We start from the raw sequence: 17,083 nt of genomic DNA, 5'->3' as shown, positions 1-17,083 counted from the left end.
AAAACCAAGGTGAAACCAGATATAGGTTGAGGCAGAAAGGATGTGGTTAGGAGAAAAGGGGAGTCGGTGAGTCAAGACCTGTTCTTGACTTCAAAGAGGGAACAAAAAAGGAAGATGGCCTCATGTGAGTTGTGATCTGTTGAAGTGTGAAAACCATGAGGGTATAAATAAAGGAGAATCCCATTAGAAAGAGAGAAGTTGTTACTGTTTTGTTTTGAAAAATAAGGGAGACAACCGGAGAATGATGATCATCCCGATGCAATTAAAAATAGATGAAACATTAATACACATGATGGCAAGGATGCCCATCCTTCACTCACGTCTAAAACAGCATGCAACAAAAATCTCCATGATATGAACAACGCCTTCCGTCAAGGCCATCCTCCCATTAAACTGATAAGAAGCTCACAAGAACTAACCAGAGGAAGAAGAGAGGAAGAAACTTCACACGTGAAAGCCCATAGTGGCTCATGTGATTCAAACATGAATAAGGCACGGGAAGGCATCTATAAATAAAGATGACCGGCTCAAGAAGCAGGCAGATAGGATAGGGATCATGTGTACCCGTGGAGTCTGATAGCGTCCCAGATAGGATAGGGACCCAAGCCCAATCCCAGCATTCACTGACTGTGGCATTTGGATTCCTTGCCAGAGCAAATAGTCTGGGAAACTTCATCTTCATGGTGCCTTGTTTTGACCAGTTATCGGTCCAGAATCGAAAACATTCCCCATCCCCCAACTTGGGATCAAAGAACTAGTGGATGTCAGGGATGATTTGATGCAGGCTGCGCCAGAAAGGGGACTCCCCCCTACTTCCCGCCCAATGCTTCTCAGACCGTTTGTCAATCTGCTCTTGTCATCCTCCCCTTCGTGAGTGGTAGGCTCAAATACCTCACTGGGAGTCTCCCAATTGGTGTTCTCAGTATCTCTGCACACTATGTCTCCTTTTCTGGAGATAGGCAGTTGCACAGAAAAGCTGATTTGCTCCGGTTGGTTTGTAGTCTCGAAAAATCTGCAAACAGATCAATAATGATCAATAGATAATTATCTTCCCTCCCTGAACCTTTGATGAAGAAAGTGGTGTCATCAGCACACTGGAGCAGTGGAATCCCATTTTGATGGTCCTACAGTTGATAGCCTCACAACAATCCCTGTGAGCACGCCTGATCCATACAGACAGCGAGTGCATCAACTGCCAAGATGAACAGTAATAGTGCCCCTGGGCAAGTGGGCATCCTTGTTGCACCCCTCGTCATGGCTGGATTCGACCTCCTGGTCGTCTGTTTATTGGCACCGTGCAGGAGTGAGGTGTGAAGCATCTCTTCACCAAGATGATCCATTCATTAGGGAAACCCCTCCTGTTCATAGAGGCCCACAGAAAATCCCACTCTAATGAATCTTAAGCCTTGGCAAAATCAACCTTCCACATGAAAAGGAGGTCATAAACCCCACATAGACAAGCACTAGCACATGCTGAGAAGAAGGCATATTTGAAGGAGCTTTGAATACCCGTGATGGGAACATCCAAGAGTGAGATGAACATTTTGAATTGAATGATAGATGATTTTTTTTTATAGATAGACAGAGCTGACATCTTTGAAGAAATCAACAATCATACCGATTGGGCCAATCACATAGTGACCAAAGGCTGGCACAATGGGGAGCGTACCTGCTTTCTCAGAAGGGGAGAACTCAGAGTTTGTATTCCTCATCAATCATCTTCTCCTCTTTTCTTCTACTACGTTCTACGCAGGACATTATATGCTTCGGGTCTTGAATTCTGATTTGCAATTAGTGATCCACTGAGAACACAGGATTTTGGGACTACTACTTTGATTTTCTAGTGATCAAGAAAGGAGATTTTGACCCCGACTGTTGATACTTGGCAGAGGTAAGTCAAATCAATTCCTCAGTTCGATTGTGAACTGAAGGTTGACTAGTATTCTTTCATCAGATGAATGATAGATCCAACATGAAATTACCACAATGGGAAGCTCATCAGATATGAGGCATGAAGGTTCAAATATTACAGGAATGGCTGATACCAAAAAAAAAGTTCAAATATACAAATATGAGAATCAAATCCCTGGCGAGGGGGAAAGAGGGGGGAAACATACCATTCGAACATGCAAATAAAGAAAACAGATAACTGATGACAGTTCATCAGGCGTATGAAAACTAGGCAGGTTAAACAACCTGAAATACAAATCGGGCCGAATATGAACGTTAACTACCAGAGAAATGTGCCTAGATGAACATATTTTGCCATGACAACAACAGCATAATATTGGTGAAATGAAGTAATAAATCCATAGATACTATTACAACCATTCAAATAAATGAAGATTTATTCTACACGTACTAGTTCGTCCCTTGGAGGTTCATAGAGAGGACACTTTGACAGCTCAATTTTTGCTTCAGCCAGATCATGCTCAGCTTTTTTTATCAGAAGAAGACGTGATTCCTCTTCCTTTCGCAGATCAGCCATTTCTTTGAATTTTGATTGAGCTTCCATGGACTAAGAAAACATCACTAATGAAGAACATTGAATAAAATTATGGGGGAAACGTTAAGCAGATGAATATTAACTAAAAATACCTTTTGGCTCTCTTGGACAAGAAACTCCTTGCATTTTTTAGTTTTCTCAGCGATAGTGTTTGCCAATTTCTTGGCTGATTTATCATTGTCTTCTTTGACCTTCTTCATTTCTCTGCACAATTTTTTTTTTCACTAGACTTTTTAGGGGCCGGCAACACAAGTTTCTTAACTGTGTAAAGCAGTTGAAATGGATAGTTGAAACCTTGGAACTCAAATTTGTGTCAAAAATCGAAGTATTCAACCCTTTAACCTTTCTCAAGTGAAGAAAATGTAACCACCATGTAATGATTTGTCAGAGATGTCAGCTTTTTGAACTGACATGTCGAGACTGCTCTGGGATAGTGACCAAGATCGCTACTTTATCATATGTTTAGTGTAATCTTCTGTCCACAAGGATTCTATAAGTCTATACCTTTCTTTTCCTTGATTATTGATTCTTTTGGGCCTAAGATGAAGTTAAGCGCACTCTGAGTGCCCATTCAAGGGTATTTTCGTGAATGAAATAGTGGTGTTTTGTGTTTTCCTCAAGATATGGTTCGTTGGCTCTCTCCACTTAGCCCGTTCAACTTCAACAGTGAGCTCATATTTTGTAGTCTACATGTTTTTGTAAAGAATGAATTAAAAATGCTCAATTTGTGCAACAACGAAACAGTCTAATGGTATCAATTACTTATTATCTGTCAAACAACTTGATCCTAACGACTATTTACGAGCGTACTCTATCGGTCTAGTCAGGTCGTTGAGAACTTTAGCAGCTTGATCCAAACTTTTCTTTGCTTGCACTTCTTTCTTTTGTGCGTTTTTATATTCTTTTTTTGTCATATCATATACAAGCCACGGTAGTTTCTTCTTCATTAATTCAACCTACAAGAAAATAAAAAATCGTTAGGGACTAAACCTGGGACATTCAAAAATGACAAATCAAACCTTAGCCAGGAGTTGGTTCCGTTGACGAACTCGTTCGACATCTTTTTCTAGTTCAGAATTGAGAGCCTTTAATTGATTCAAGGTATCATCATTCTGTTTAATCGTCTGTACAGAAACAGAGCATCAGTTTCTGATAAAAGGGAGCGTGAAAAGAATCAAAAGCAAGAATCCAATGCTACAAGGAAGTTCAAAATATTATAAATCATCTCAACTCTGACAAGAAGACTTGCCATTTCAAGTTTCTTCAAGTCCCGACTTTTCTCAACGAGAGCACTGTGCTGAATTGGTAGCACTGGATCACCCACAGCCTTTTCAGTCTCCTCCAGAAGTTGTATTGGAGATAGCTTGGCAAATTCACAGACACGATCTTGCGGTAAGAACTGATACAAGAAAAAGGCGAACAGATTTTCTCAGCAGGATTCGGAGACCACTTGAAATGTTTAACCCCAAGAATCAAACATGTTTCCGAGAAATTCAATTATAACGTCATTTATCATCAAGTCTTCTTATTTTCTTATAAGTGGGGTATCATAAGGTCTAAACAACCCGATCATAAGGTCCAGGTAAGTTTAAAAAGTATGAAATTAGTAATCCTTTGACCAAAGTCCAGTAAAATGAAAAATTAGTGGGCATAGGATGTGTGGAGCAATGGCTCTCTTCTATAAGCTTATTGTTTCTCTGTCATCGAAACTAGTTTTTTTAAATAGTGATTTAAGGTGGTCACCCGACAAAGTGGTAACCACCCAGAGTTACATGTGGAGATAGTTAAACTCTCCTCGCCGTCTGGCCAACCTCTCTCTTAACTGATTACCCCTCTAGCGAACCAGGATGCCATGAGGCCCTCGACCTCATGGGCTAGTGATACGAACCTGGCTGGTTCGTATCGGGGAGAAGACAGGAAGGGAGGGAGAAGACGCCGGGATGGTCGTCGGCGTGCCGGGATGGACTACGGCAGGTGGGGCAGCCGAAGTGGACGTTGCCTACGAGAGGGGTCAGGCGGAATGGACGTCGCCTGAGGGAGCCAAACACATTTCTGGAATACTTCTTGGCTGCCCTCCTAAAGGGAGGGCTGCTCTATTTAAAGGGATTACAAAAGGTCCAAATGACCTAAATGCCCCTATTGGGCTAAATGACGAAAGAGACTTAGATACGTCGGGGTCATATCAATACTTCTCCCCTAAAAACACAGCTTGTCCTCAAGCTGGTGCTGAACTTGCGGCATGTCCATCCGTGGCTTGTGGCAGGTCTGCGGGCGGCTCTCTTCTATACGGCGCGCAGTAGGTCCCCAGGCAGCTAGCAGCAGAGCCGCCGACGGCACGCGGCGGTTCCCCGGTCGGTGCATAACGGGACTGCTGGCGGATCGTGGCGGGACCATGGGCAGCTTGTGGCGGTCCACTGGCAGCACACGGTGGTTCCCCGTGCGGTGAGTGCGGCTGAGACCATCCCCGGGGAAACAGTCGGGTCTGGCTGGGCTGGCTCAGTTAGGAAACCCATGGCCAGCCCGTTCACTAGGTCCCCTGGTTGGTTTGGGCCCAAGGGGACCCAGGGTGGGCCTGTAGTGGGGAAAATCCCACTATTGGGCCCGTTTTCTGGGTTGCCCACCCGAAACGGGCCCGCCTGATAGCGGGCCGGGCCGGACCGGGGTGGAAAACCCACACCCGACCCGTTTCCCTGTTGAGCAGGCCTGCTAGCTTCCTGCTGGCGGCTTTCTTGTGACGGAATGGGCCAGAATGGCCCTCCTCCAGGCCCCGTCTCACCCTAGGGTAGACGCCCTGATCGAGTGGCCCCCAGGGAGAGCCCAGGGCAGAGCCCAGCGGGGAGGTGGCGGCGCCGCCTCCGATGCCCAGGGCAGCGGTCGCCGGGGCAGCGATGGCTCCCTCTTGGTTGAGGGGCCCCCAGGGCGGGCCCTGGGCTGCGCCCTGCTGGACGATGGCGGCTCCACCCCCTACGCCCAGGACGATAGTTGTTGGGGGCAGCAGCGGCTTCGCCTGCGGCGATCGCCGATCCCGCCGGGTCAAAGGGTCCCAAAGGCCGGATCAGGGCGGCAAGCCTTGGGGCAACTGCCGTCAGGGCGGCGCTCGTCAGGGCCGCAGCTGTCAGGGTCGCAGCCGTCGGGGCGGCCTCCTTTGGGGCCGCAGCAGTTGGGGTGGCGGCCGTCGGGGTCGCAGACGTCGTGGCAGCCGTTAGGGCGGCGGCCTTCGAGACGGCCTCCTTTGGGGCCGCAGCCGTTGGGGCGGCGGCCTGTGGGGCAGCGGCTGTCGGGGTCGCAGCCATCGGGGCTGCGGCCTTCGGTGCGGTTGCCGTCATGACCACGGTCGTCGGTGCGGCTGTCGTCTTCACAGGTGGTGGTGGGTCGGACAGTGGAGGAGGCACCATCGGAGGCAGCTCCTTAGGAAGCGGTGGTGGCAGATCCGAGGGTGGAGGAGGCACGCACGGCGGAAAGTCCGCGCGGCAGGGGTGGCGATGGTGGCGGTTCTCGCGGCAAGGGCCATGCTGGCTCGAGCGAAGGAGTCAGGAGTGGAAGCTCCAACAGAAGGAGCACCCGCTTGAGCTGCTGCTCCATGTGCTGAAGGCACGACTCCATAGCCTCCAGGAGAACCTGGCTCTGATACCAATTGATACAAACCTGGCTGGTTAGTATCGGGGAGAAGACAGGAAGGGAGGGAGAAAACGCCGGGATGGTCGTCGGCGTGCCGGGATGGACTATGGCAGGTGGGACAGGCGGAGTGGATGTCGCCTACGAGAGGGGTCCGGCGAAATGAACGTCGCCGGAGGGAGCCAGACACATTCTTGATGATACTTCTTGGCTGGCTGCTCTCCTCAAGGGAGGGCTGCTCTATTTAAAGGAATTACAAAGATGTCCAAATGACCTAAATGCCCCTACTGGGCTAAATGCTGAAAAGCCCTAGATACGTCTGAGTCGTATCAGCTAGCCCATCCTTGGACACCTTGCCCCCCTAAATACTACCTCATTTCGGTGTAGCAATATCGCCCAGAGCACTGTCAACGCTTGACCTCCATCTTCCCTCCTCCTAGGCCCCCTTGCCTTATGAACTCCCAAAAAACCTCCTCTGACATCACATTTAGTGCCAAGTGCACTTGGGTAGCCCAGATTGAACGGGCCACTTGGCACTCAGAGAATAAATGGTTTCAGTCTTCGTCACCATTTGTGCATTGAGTGCACGTCGCAGAGGTATTAGGATACATCCTCCGACGGAAGACATGTGTCACCAGCCTCTTGAGTAGAAAGAGCCAACCAAAGATCTTAACCTTTAATGGACTCTTGAGGCGCCAAATTGCTTGACATGCCTGGATTGTTTGATCTGCCGTTCCCTGGTATAGCTTCATGTAGGCCTTCTGAACAGAAAAGGACGCGTCTGTCCAAGTCCATCCATCTTGTTCGCCATGTCTTGGCCGGCACTGAGACAAAGCTTGTCGCATGCCTAAGAAGTCTGCCACCCTTTGAACTGAGAGAGCACCTTCTACCGTTGGATTCCATATGTTGTAACAACATTCTGCCACTGTGGCATCGGGGCATCTGGCCAGCGCATAGAGCCGAGGAAATGCCTCCCTCAAAGGGCTGTCCGAAGACCATGGGTCTCTCCAGAAGCGAAATAAGGAGCCATCACCAAGTCGGGCAGTGAAAAAGTTTTTAACTTGGGGGAAAATCTGTCTAAGGCCCTGCCACAAAGGCGAAATTCCTCTGCCTGGGGTTGCTTTCTCATCCCAGTTTAAATTCTGACCATAGTTGTCGCCCAAAATTTGGATGGCTAGGTCTTCCCGAGTGTGCATAAGCCGTGTCACCCACTTTGTTAGTAGTGCTGTGTTCATGTGTTTTAGATGTAGAACACCCAGGCCTCCTTGTTTGGTAGGTCTGCAGATGATATCCCATGCCACCAGTTCCAGCCCTCTACCCTCATTAAGCCCAGCGCTTTTCCACAAGAAACGACGCATCAGGCCTTCGAGCCTCTGACCAATTCCTACTGGCATCTTGAACACCGAGAGGTGGAAGAAGGGAATTGATGACAGGACCAACCTCACTAGCACTAATCGACCTCCTCTAGACAGCACCCTGGCTTGCCAGCCTTCTAGTCGTCTCTCGACCTTATCTACCACTGGCTGCCAATCTACATTAGTCATCCTTCCTGCAGTCAGTGGCAGGCCCAAGTATCTCATAGGTACACTTCCGAGTGGTGTACCAAGTGCCTCTGCGCATTGTGACGCCTCCTCCTGAGAGAGGCCGCTAACCACAAGAGCTGATTTAGCCCGATTGATTTGTAGGGCAGAGAAGTCTGCAAATAGATCTAGTAAGGTTGACAAGTTTTTCGCCTCCTCCACCGAGCCTTCTATAAAAAAAATGGTGTCATCTGCATATAGCAGTGGCGGAATACCCTCGGGGTGGCTTGTTGTTTGATATCCCTTTAAGAGACCGTGGGAGCTTGCTAGGTAGGTGCAACTGGCAAGTGCGTCTGCCACTAGGACGAAAAGTAAGGGGGCAAGCAGGCAACCTTGCCTTGCACCCCTATGCAGTGGTATACGCCCTCCATCTGGCCTCCCATTCACAGACACTGAGAATGAGTGTGAAGCTATGCATCTCTCTACCCATGAGATCCATTCCTTCAGAAAACCCTTTCTCTTCATTGATGCCCAAAGAAAACGCCAATTTAGTGTGTCGTAAGCTTTGGTGCAGTCGACTTTCCACATTAACCCCTTTGTCTCGTGCCTTTTCCATGAAGCTACTATCTCTCCAGCTCAACTTCTCTCTTTATCGAAACTAGTGATCTCTTTATGTTTTTGTTCATTTAATCCAATAGCTCGTCAATGGACTGTCATAATTGGCCCGCCCCGTGTACCTTGGTGGGCTTGACGAAGGATGATTTGGGAAATTTTTTTGACGAGTGAGGCATTCATTTGTTCACCCCAAGAATTTCTTCACCTTAAACCCTAACAGTGCTCTTTAGTTCAGCTGGGAATTGGGTTATAACCAAAAAGAAGGATAAACCATGTTTGGCTAGTTGTCCCGGAAAAGGGCAAGTGGAAGCACTAGAACTTTACACCCCTGGGTATCTTCATCATTTTAGCCCATTACAGGACATACTGGTCACTTTAAATAAAGGGTAATTTACTTTAAATAGATATTCCCTTTGTTCCCGTCGGTGATAAAAGAATAAGGTGCAGCTAGGCTTGGCCCATCAATCCCCCTCTCATGGTCCATATTCCCATAGACAGTTTAGTGATCACCTGCCTACATGCAGTTACCTCACTGGATCTACAGCCAGATAGCCCGACCATCAATACCTACCTCCTGTCAAATTTGGTCTTCGCTTCTTCAACTCACTGCCGTTTCCTCGCTTGTGATCACCTCTCCCTCTCCAGGTTTTCTGCCAGCTCGTCCGGAATTTATCCCTTCCTCTGATAGATCCCTCGGGCACCACTGTGTCACCCACTGCCACCCCATCATCCATGGCTGCCACCCCATGCAGCTCCTCGACCAAACCACCACAGCAATTGGGCATTTGATGAGAAGACTCCCCTATCTACATAGGTCGATACCAAAGGCTGACTAGGAAACTTATCTCAATCATACTCGACATGATCATTTGCAATCAGGCTATTGAGCAGATTCAGGGATAGCCCTAGGAAATATCACTTAGAAGCTGCCTAAAAAGCAGCGGCCAATTTGAAGGCGTCTGAAGGTCATGGAATACTATATCGCCGTCACGGGGAACAGAAGTTGAAGTATATACAGACGCTGATCGGGAAGGTTCACAGATAGATAGAAGGTCCGCGTCAGGTTATTGCTCATTTCTAGGAGGAAACTTAATAACCTGGAGTAAGAAACAACCTGAGATTTCATTGTCCAGTGCTGAGGCAGAATAAAGGGCATTGGTTAAAGGCATTAGTGAGACCTTGTGGACCAGAAATATTCTCACAGACCTAGGGCAAGAACAAAATAAGTCCACAGTTCTATACTATGAAAAAAGCAGCAATTGATATTGCCCACAATCCTGTTATATATGATGGGACAAAGTACATTGAGCTAAACAACTATTGGATCAGGGAGAAAATTGGTCAGGGACATGTTCTGATTACACACGTCAAGTCAGCTTGCCAAATTGCCGATGTTTTCACCAAAGGACTAACGAGGACATTCTTCAATTGTATACTGAGCACGCTTGGGATCAGAAGCATATGTTCCCCAGCTTGATGGGGTTGTCAACAAGTGAGCCTTGTCATCGACTTTGTATGTCTATTTCTTTTCTTGGATTTCTTTCCTTTTACTTCGGGCTTGTAGTTCCCCTTATGTACATGGCCCATTTAATCTGACCCACTATGTAACCCCATAAGACTAAGGAGCCAACAGTAAGCGATCGATTGATTCCTTTTCCAATATATCCAGCAGACGGAGACAGACCGAGAGAGATTTAACTGAACAGGTGGGATCATGACAATTGATCATTCGAATTGATTCATAAACACCTTTTTTGTTGGCCTCTGCTTTATGGTAAGAATTCATCGAATGTTTTAGACAAAGCCTCACCAAAGAGTTGACCAATTTTGAAAGAATAGAGTCAGAGTTCTCGCTTACTGTTCCACTCTCTTGGCATCTCGGCCAACACCACACAAACCGTTAGATTTTGTCATACAAAATTGTATCCACTATCTTAAAAACATCCTGTACAAATACAGGTTACATATTGAGGAGGCCAGAACCAGTCAGAGCCAATAAGCTAGTTCCCCGTTGGTGGATCCCCATATAACATACTTACAATAACAGAAAGACAAGGATTTAAAGAAACACAACATTGGGAAACAAGGAATACCAATCCTCTGTCCATTTCTTTTTTTTTTAAGAAATTAAAGTTACAAAGATCCTCAGACCATATCTTCCACTGCAGCACAGCTTCATCCAAAAAATATTGAATCACCTTTTCTAGCCTCTGCTCGTCCACAACTTAACATATTTATCTACTCTCTTCAACCACTCTTCAATATCCTTGCCCTCAAAGTGGGTGCCTTCATTCTTTCAAAATAAAAAGGAAAAATTTAATGCATCCACTTTACTCAACGTAGCCATTGAATCGATACCTACTGCTTTATAATTCTCCTCCCTCATCTTTTCAGCATTGGTGACTACATTTGTGTTGATTTTATCATCTTTCTCTTTCTAATCAGCCAAGGAGTTGGTCACAACAAATTGCGCAGTGATTCATTGCATCAATTTTGCAAACATCTTTTTGTTCTAATCTCCTGCCTTCTCTGTGGCCAATTCAAATCTTGCCTCAACTCCTTTCATATTGATTCAAATCATATGCCTTGTACGCCAAGTAAGGCCATTTTGGTCATTCTGCAACTACAGACTTTCCCCTTCTAATAGACCAGGCTTCCATTTTGGAAGGCTACACAATGTGGAAGAAGTATTGTAGTGCATGTTAGAGTGTCGCAGAGCAGATTACACTCTATCTGTATCCCTTGATCATCATTGTTCTCTTGATAGAAACTAGTAGGTTTCGATTTTTTGACAAAAAAACTATTAGGCTTCTATAAATTAGAAAAAGTGACAGGCTACCTCAAGTTCCATTGCCTCCGTCATTCTCTCTTGATATTATACCCCCATGGTTCCAAAACCATTGCCCTAACACCAAAGATAGGCGTCTACTCTCTGGATAAACTTAGAATTCTCAGCACTTCCAGTGTTTCACGCGTCAGTCTTCAATGTCCCAAGATAAATGCTCCCTCTTATCCCCCAATCAAAAGTTTCCTGTCTTCTTTGTGATCGATCCGTTAGCAGAGTCCCTCACCAAAGGCAACCATCAACCCCAGACTTGCACTATCTTCGAAATACTTGACTTCCACCAACAGAATTTGACAGAAGTTATTCTGACAATCTGGGTAATATAGTAGTCATGTGATCCCGCATGTGATTGTTCTTTTTCTTTACATGCTATCTCTGGCAGTACACTCCTTCTTGTCCTTTTCCTTCTTGTTCCACATGTAAGGAAAACAGAATTTTCGCATTGCTTCTTCAATATTTTAAGGATAACATAATTCAGGTTGCTGTTTGCATATGTTTTTGCAAAAAACGCGGAGTAAATGATTTATTATTAATATTTTAGGGAGTTGGTGAAACACTTCCGAAGAAGCAACATGACTAACGCCAGGTAATATGGATCCATCAAAGGATATCCAGCAACAAGATTACCATTGCGTAAGCTTCTTAACTTATTTCACAATTTCAGTGAATAACCATTATGTTAAAAATTAAGCAAGCCGTTTTTCTTACTTGGGTCAGGTTGCTGACTTGAATATTAAATTTCTGAATCGCTTCGATCACATCCTTTTTTGGTACCTTAGTTCCTGAAATGAACTCCAATTAAATGGAAAAATTGAAGGGAATTCACAAAAACAATGAAATAAAAGAAATGACCATCCAGAACGCACCATTCAATGAAAAATACAATGGCCCAATCGCCATCCTAAGAAACAATCGAACAAAAGTACCAAACTATCACGAGACAAAGTAAGATAACATGCGTGCTGTTTAACATTTTGGCATGAAAGATAACATGAATAAATTTGTGTTTCATGATACTTTATTTTACGGGAAATCCAGAAATAATCATAAATTCCCTTCCTCCCAAGAGCTTCAAATCTTTGACGAGCAATCACCGAAAGCATAGTCCCTATAATATAGTGTGAATGATGTCTCACCTTTAAAATTGCATAAAAGATGACTTCAAACAAGTTCCACACTGAGTATCTGATACGTTCTTTACAAGAACGTATCTTCGGCATTCAAAACGAAGAAGCCCAACAGAATGTCCACACGTGTTCGCACATATCATTGGCACGTATCATCGGCATTCAAAATTTTCGCACGTGTGAATTAGTCTAAAAGGAGGAACAGACGCGCCAGGAGAGGATGGGCATTTTCTTGAAGCTGGAGGCTGACGGTTACGACCGCCAGAAAGGCTGGAGCAGCAGGCGCAGGCCTGCTGATCTGGAGGGAGGAAGCGTCGTCACGGAGGGAGGAGCCACCCAGCGAGCTACCTTCTCTATTTTCTTCTCATCTCATCTTTTCTCAATTCAACTCCAAACGTATATTGGTGAATACCTGAGGATTTCTTGAGTTCTAAGTCGAGAAGTATTCATTGATACCGCAAGTCATATCAGTATCTAACTCGAGGAAGTACTTCCCCTCTATAAATTGCGAAATTGTTGGGGTCAAGGAACTGGCTTTGAATTTCATCATCTGATGGACTGGGAATTTCCCTCTAAATCCGTAAAAACAGTTTTAGCCACAAAGTCAATATTCAAAGAGGAAAATCATGAAGATCGGGGACTGGATCTTAAAATCTGGTAGTGAATAAGTCTACCCTACCATGTGGAGTACGTCGCCGACCATCCGAGATCATCTCTTTCCATAGGTTAAAGCAACATTCTTATCTGGGTAGCGTATTTCTAGTGATTTGGATTTCTATGGAATACGGCTGCATATAAACTTCGGACACTGAATTAAAAGACTCAAAACTTGATAAATATCCATTTTAAATGCCAACTCGGAGATTCCAAAGAGGCTGAATCCAGATTGAACATTATTAAGCTAAACCTTGAGATTAACCACGTTATTTGAAGACATATTTTGATCTGTAAGCCAACAATCATAATATGATCCATACCATTGAGTATCCATTCGGATTTATTCTGAGTATTGATATTCCTGACGATAGTAACGTGTTCTCCAGAGTTATAACCTCTAAGAGATATCTTCACGTAACCGCTATCCTCTCCCCTTTTCACAAACGCCCCAATATTAGAAGCTCTTCCCAGAACCTGCAATCACGGATTGAACTTAGCACGAAGACGATAGAAGTACACTCATTTCTCGTGAATAAATAATAAAAATGAACTGAACAGAAAAACCTGAGGCTCTCCGCCCAGTCCAAGAGCAATGGCACAGACAAGAGAACTCTTCCCCGATCCGTTGGGCCCGATGACGAGATTAAGGCGGGAGCCAGGCTTACACTTCAGATGATCGTAGGTCATAAAATTCCCAATCTCGATTTCCGTTATGTTCCCCGGCATGTAATCATCCTCCGCTCTCGACAACAAACTACGAGCACAAACACGCACTCGATCGGTCATAATTTAGCCATATAAACGCGAATGACAAAATGTCGTTTGAAAATTAAACGAGGAAATCAAGTAATTCTTGAAGAACACGAAAACAAAGCAGATCACGCAGGAAGAAATCCATCACCGGCGAGCACACAGAAATGTAGAACGAATTGAGCACAGTATTCATAGCACGTACTCAGAAGATCGGCGATCCGGCGGTCGGCCATGGCTGAGCTTGAGGCGCTTCGAGGAGCGGCCGACCTCCGACCTCGACGGCGACGACGACATGCTTCAGTAGAGGAGAGATCTCTCCTTCCCTTCCACTCGCCTGTGGCGGGAAAATGGTCGAGTCACAAAGGAAATGAAAGGGTCGGGTATTTATAGCTCTGTGAAATTTTTGTTTTTTTTTCTGCCTTGAAATGTTCGCGGACGATGACGAAACCGTAATCGTCATCCGGAACCGTAGCGGTAATCGTACAATATTGCACGGTACGCCCTAAACTATGTCCAAAGTCTGCGAGTTAACCTTAGCTTTTTTTAGGGCACGGTTTATCCCAAACTCACTAAGTCGTCTGCGATATATCCCGGTGATGACGTGGAGTCCATCGTGGCTACCAGGTGGATCTCCAGCCAGATTTTTACCTGGCGGAACCCACCTGGCCGCCACGCTGGATTAAACGTCATCACCGTGATATGCCTACCTGCCAAGGGTTTAACTTAAAGAGAGAGAGAGAGGCATTCTATAGAGAGAGAGAGAAGGAGAGAGAGGTTCTAGAGAGAGAAAGAGAGGTGTTCTAGAGAGAGAGGCGTTGTTCTCTAGAACACCTCTCTTTCTCTCTCCAGAACCTGCCAAGGGTTTTCTGATAAGAGAGAGAGGCATTCTAGAGAGGGAGGGGGAGAGAGGCGTGCTAGAGAGAGAAGGAGAGAGAGGTTCTAGAGAGAGAAATAGAGGTGTTCTAGAGAGAGAAAGAGAGGTGTTCTAGAGAACAATGCCTCTCTCTCTAGAACACCTCTCTTTCTCTCTCTAGAACCTCTCTCTCTCCTTCTCTCTAGAACTCTCTCGCTCTCTTGGCAGGTAGACATATCACGTTGATGACGTGGAATCCAGTGTGGTGGCCAGGTGGGTTCCGCCAGGTAAAAATCTGCCCGGAGATCCACCTGGCAGCCATGATGGACTCCACGTCGTCACCGGGATATATTGCAGACGGCTTAGTGAGTTTGGGATATACCGTGCCAAAAAAAAGCTAAGGTTAACTCGCATATATACTTCCGGATCGTCCGGGCGAGGCGAAGGGCGGGGCGGACGGGCAGACTTCGTCGATCTCGTCGACATAATCTTAGGGGGCGAAGGGCGGGGCCGGATTTTCGTCCACCGACAAAAAATCCGTCCTGTCCAATTATCTCGGGACGATTTTTCGTACCGTCCAGTCCTCCTGGGACGAATTTTTTCGTCCCGGACGAAAAACACTCTTCCGGCGGAGCCCCGACCTCCGCGGCGGCGCTCAAACTCCCCTTCCCCCCTCCTCCCCCCCCTCCCTCTTCCTCTTCAAATCCCTCATCGCCGCCTACGCCCCCAGCGGCCATCTCCCCTCCGCCCTCTTCGTCTTCCTCCGCCTCCCCTCCCCCGACGCTATCTCCTTCAACGCCACCATCGCCGCCTGCTCCTCTGCTGGCCACCACCGCCGCGCCCTCCTCCACCTCTGCCTCCTCCTCCACCATGGCCTCCCCCTCTTCTCTGCGCGCCCTCCTCCTCCTCCGCCGCCTCCTCTACCATGGCCTCCCCCTCTCCTCCGCCGCCCTCTCCCCGCTCCTCCCCTCCCTCGCCTCCCCAGATGCCACGTGGCAACATCTCAACTGTCGAATGTGAATCCGGCAGTTGTATGCCCAGATTCGTTCGTCCCTCGTCCGGGGGCCCTGGACGGACGGTTTTTTCGTCTCACGGGACGAAAACCGTCTCGTCAGGTGGCCAGCGGATGAATTTTCGTCCCATAGGTCGTCCGGAGACCTCGGATGGGACGATTTTTTGTCCCGGGACAAAAAATCATCCCGTCCACGTCCCAGAAGTATACTCGCAAACTTTGGACATGGTTTGGGATGTACCGTGCAATTAACCCTAACATTAATAATCTTTGGGACGGATGACGATCCATCACGCGTTCCGTCATGGATTGTCAAAAACTGTTTAGCTTCTTACAAGGTTCGGCATGAAAGAAGTAGCACGCTAGGTTCTTCTTTTGCTCCTAACGTTGCGTGTACCGCTAAGGTTACAATGTCCTATCGGTTGGGTTCTTTACATTGATTCAACCATGAGAAACATGATTTCCATGAAGGGGAAGCGCTTTAGTCGATTCGTAATCGATCGTTAAAATTAATTCATCAAATGTACCTTTTGGGGAACTTTAATCACCCTTGACTTGCTCTCGTTGAGATTGTTTTGAAGCCGTTCACGTGCCTTGTGTCTAGAAGTATCAACGCGATCACTTGGCACTTGGATCTCCACTTCTTATTCAACTCTCCTTGAAAAATTTGAAGATTTTCTCACCATGAAGACACTCTCCTTGGTTGAGTGTGGAAGAGAGTGGAGTAGAGAAAGAGGGGGCACTCAAATCTGGCTGGCCTGGGTGCTTTAAATGAGTGCCTCTTCTAGATTTATATTTTACTTAAGTTTTTCTCAAAATCCTATGACGTAAAATATATCAACGACTGCCCTTATAATTTTATGTTACCCTCTAAACCCATGTATCATTCTAGTTAATAACTTTAGTGGCCCAATAACAATTATTGGTCAACCTTATTAATTAACTATATCAATATATCAATTAATTAACTATGATCGATTTAATCCAATCAATAGGTTAAGTTTCCAACATGTGGGGTGACAAGCTACACCTCGTGCTCTAGAAGATATCGAGTAGTGTTTGAACTCTCTCATAGAACCTTTGCCGCCATCGGTTACCCGTATATGTATAATTTGTAATCTGCGCGAGACTCTCCAACGATTTAGGGTATGGTTGATTGTCAAACCCTAATCCTTCATTCAATTAGTATTGATGTGTAACGGGGATCATTGGAAAACGCATTATCCAATATCCTCACTAACCTGGCCAGGGATTTGCTACATCATCTTCCTTGAATCAATCTCTTCTTATGCCAAGGACGAACGATCCCGCCTTAACTACTCAATCACCTTCGTGAGCTTCTTACTACAACCGAGCTATGACTTATTTGAATCTCATAAGACAAAATTTAGGTGGTTAACCTAGTTGATGTGTAATTTTGAGACTTATCCAATAAAATGTATAATTGACCCTAATTCACTTATTATTTATATAAATTGATGAGTAAGGGCCCACAAAGAATCCTGAGTGATTGAGTTTGATTTTAAATAAAATTAATAGGTGAGACAGTGAATTAGGTGTAAAGATTATGAAAGAATAGA

At 45.9% G+C, this 17,083-nt stretch overlaps 1 protein-coding gene across 1 annotated transcript in view; it reads right to left on the bottom strand.

Annotated features, from left to right (window-relative positions):
- SMC5 (structural maintenance of chromosomes 5) overlaps positions 1-14,004 on the bottom strand; it is a 48,668-nt gene extending 34,664 nt beyond the window's left edge. The window contains exons 1-9 of the mRNA XM_078577669.1: positions 13,841-14,004; positions 13,450-13,639; positions 13,206-13,359; positions 11,810-11,883; positions 3,756-3,905; positions 3,526-3,630; positions 3,317-3,462; positions 2,599-2,710; positions 2,363-2,518 (exon numbers count right to left, since the gene is read on the bottom strand). Of these exons, the coding sequence (XP_078433795.1) occupies positions 2,363-2,518; positions 2,599-2,710; positions 3,317-3,462; positions 3,526-3,630; positions 3,756-3,905; positions 11,810-11,883; positions 13,206-13,359; positions 13,450-13,639; positions 13,841-13,932 (1,179 nt within the window). The 5' untranslated portion in view covers positions 13,933-14,004. The remainder of the gene's footprint in view (positions 1-2,362; positions 2,519-2,598; positions 2,711-3,316; positions 3,463-3,525; positions 3,631-3,755; positions 3,906-11,809; positions 11,884-13,205; positions 13,360-13,449; positions 13,640-13,840) is intronic.
- Between the last annotated feature and the right edge of the window lie 3,079 nt (positions 14,005-17,083).

This window comes from Wolffia australiana, chromosome 7, assembly GCF_029677425.1.
Source record: "Wolffia australiana isolate 7733 chromosome 7, ASM2967742v1".
In the NCBI taxonomy this organism is placed as follows: domain Eukaryota; kingdom Viridiplantae; phylum Streptophyta; class Magnoliopsida; order Alismatales; family Araceae; genus Wolffia; species Wolffia australiana.
This window is presented reverse-complemented; position numbering and strand designations above follow the sequence as displayed.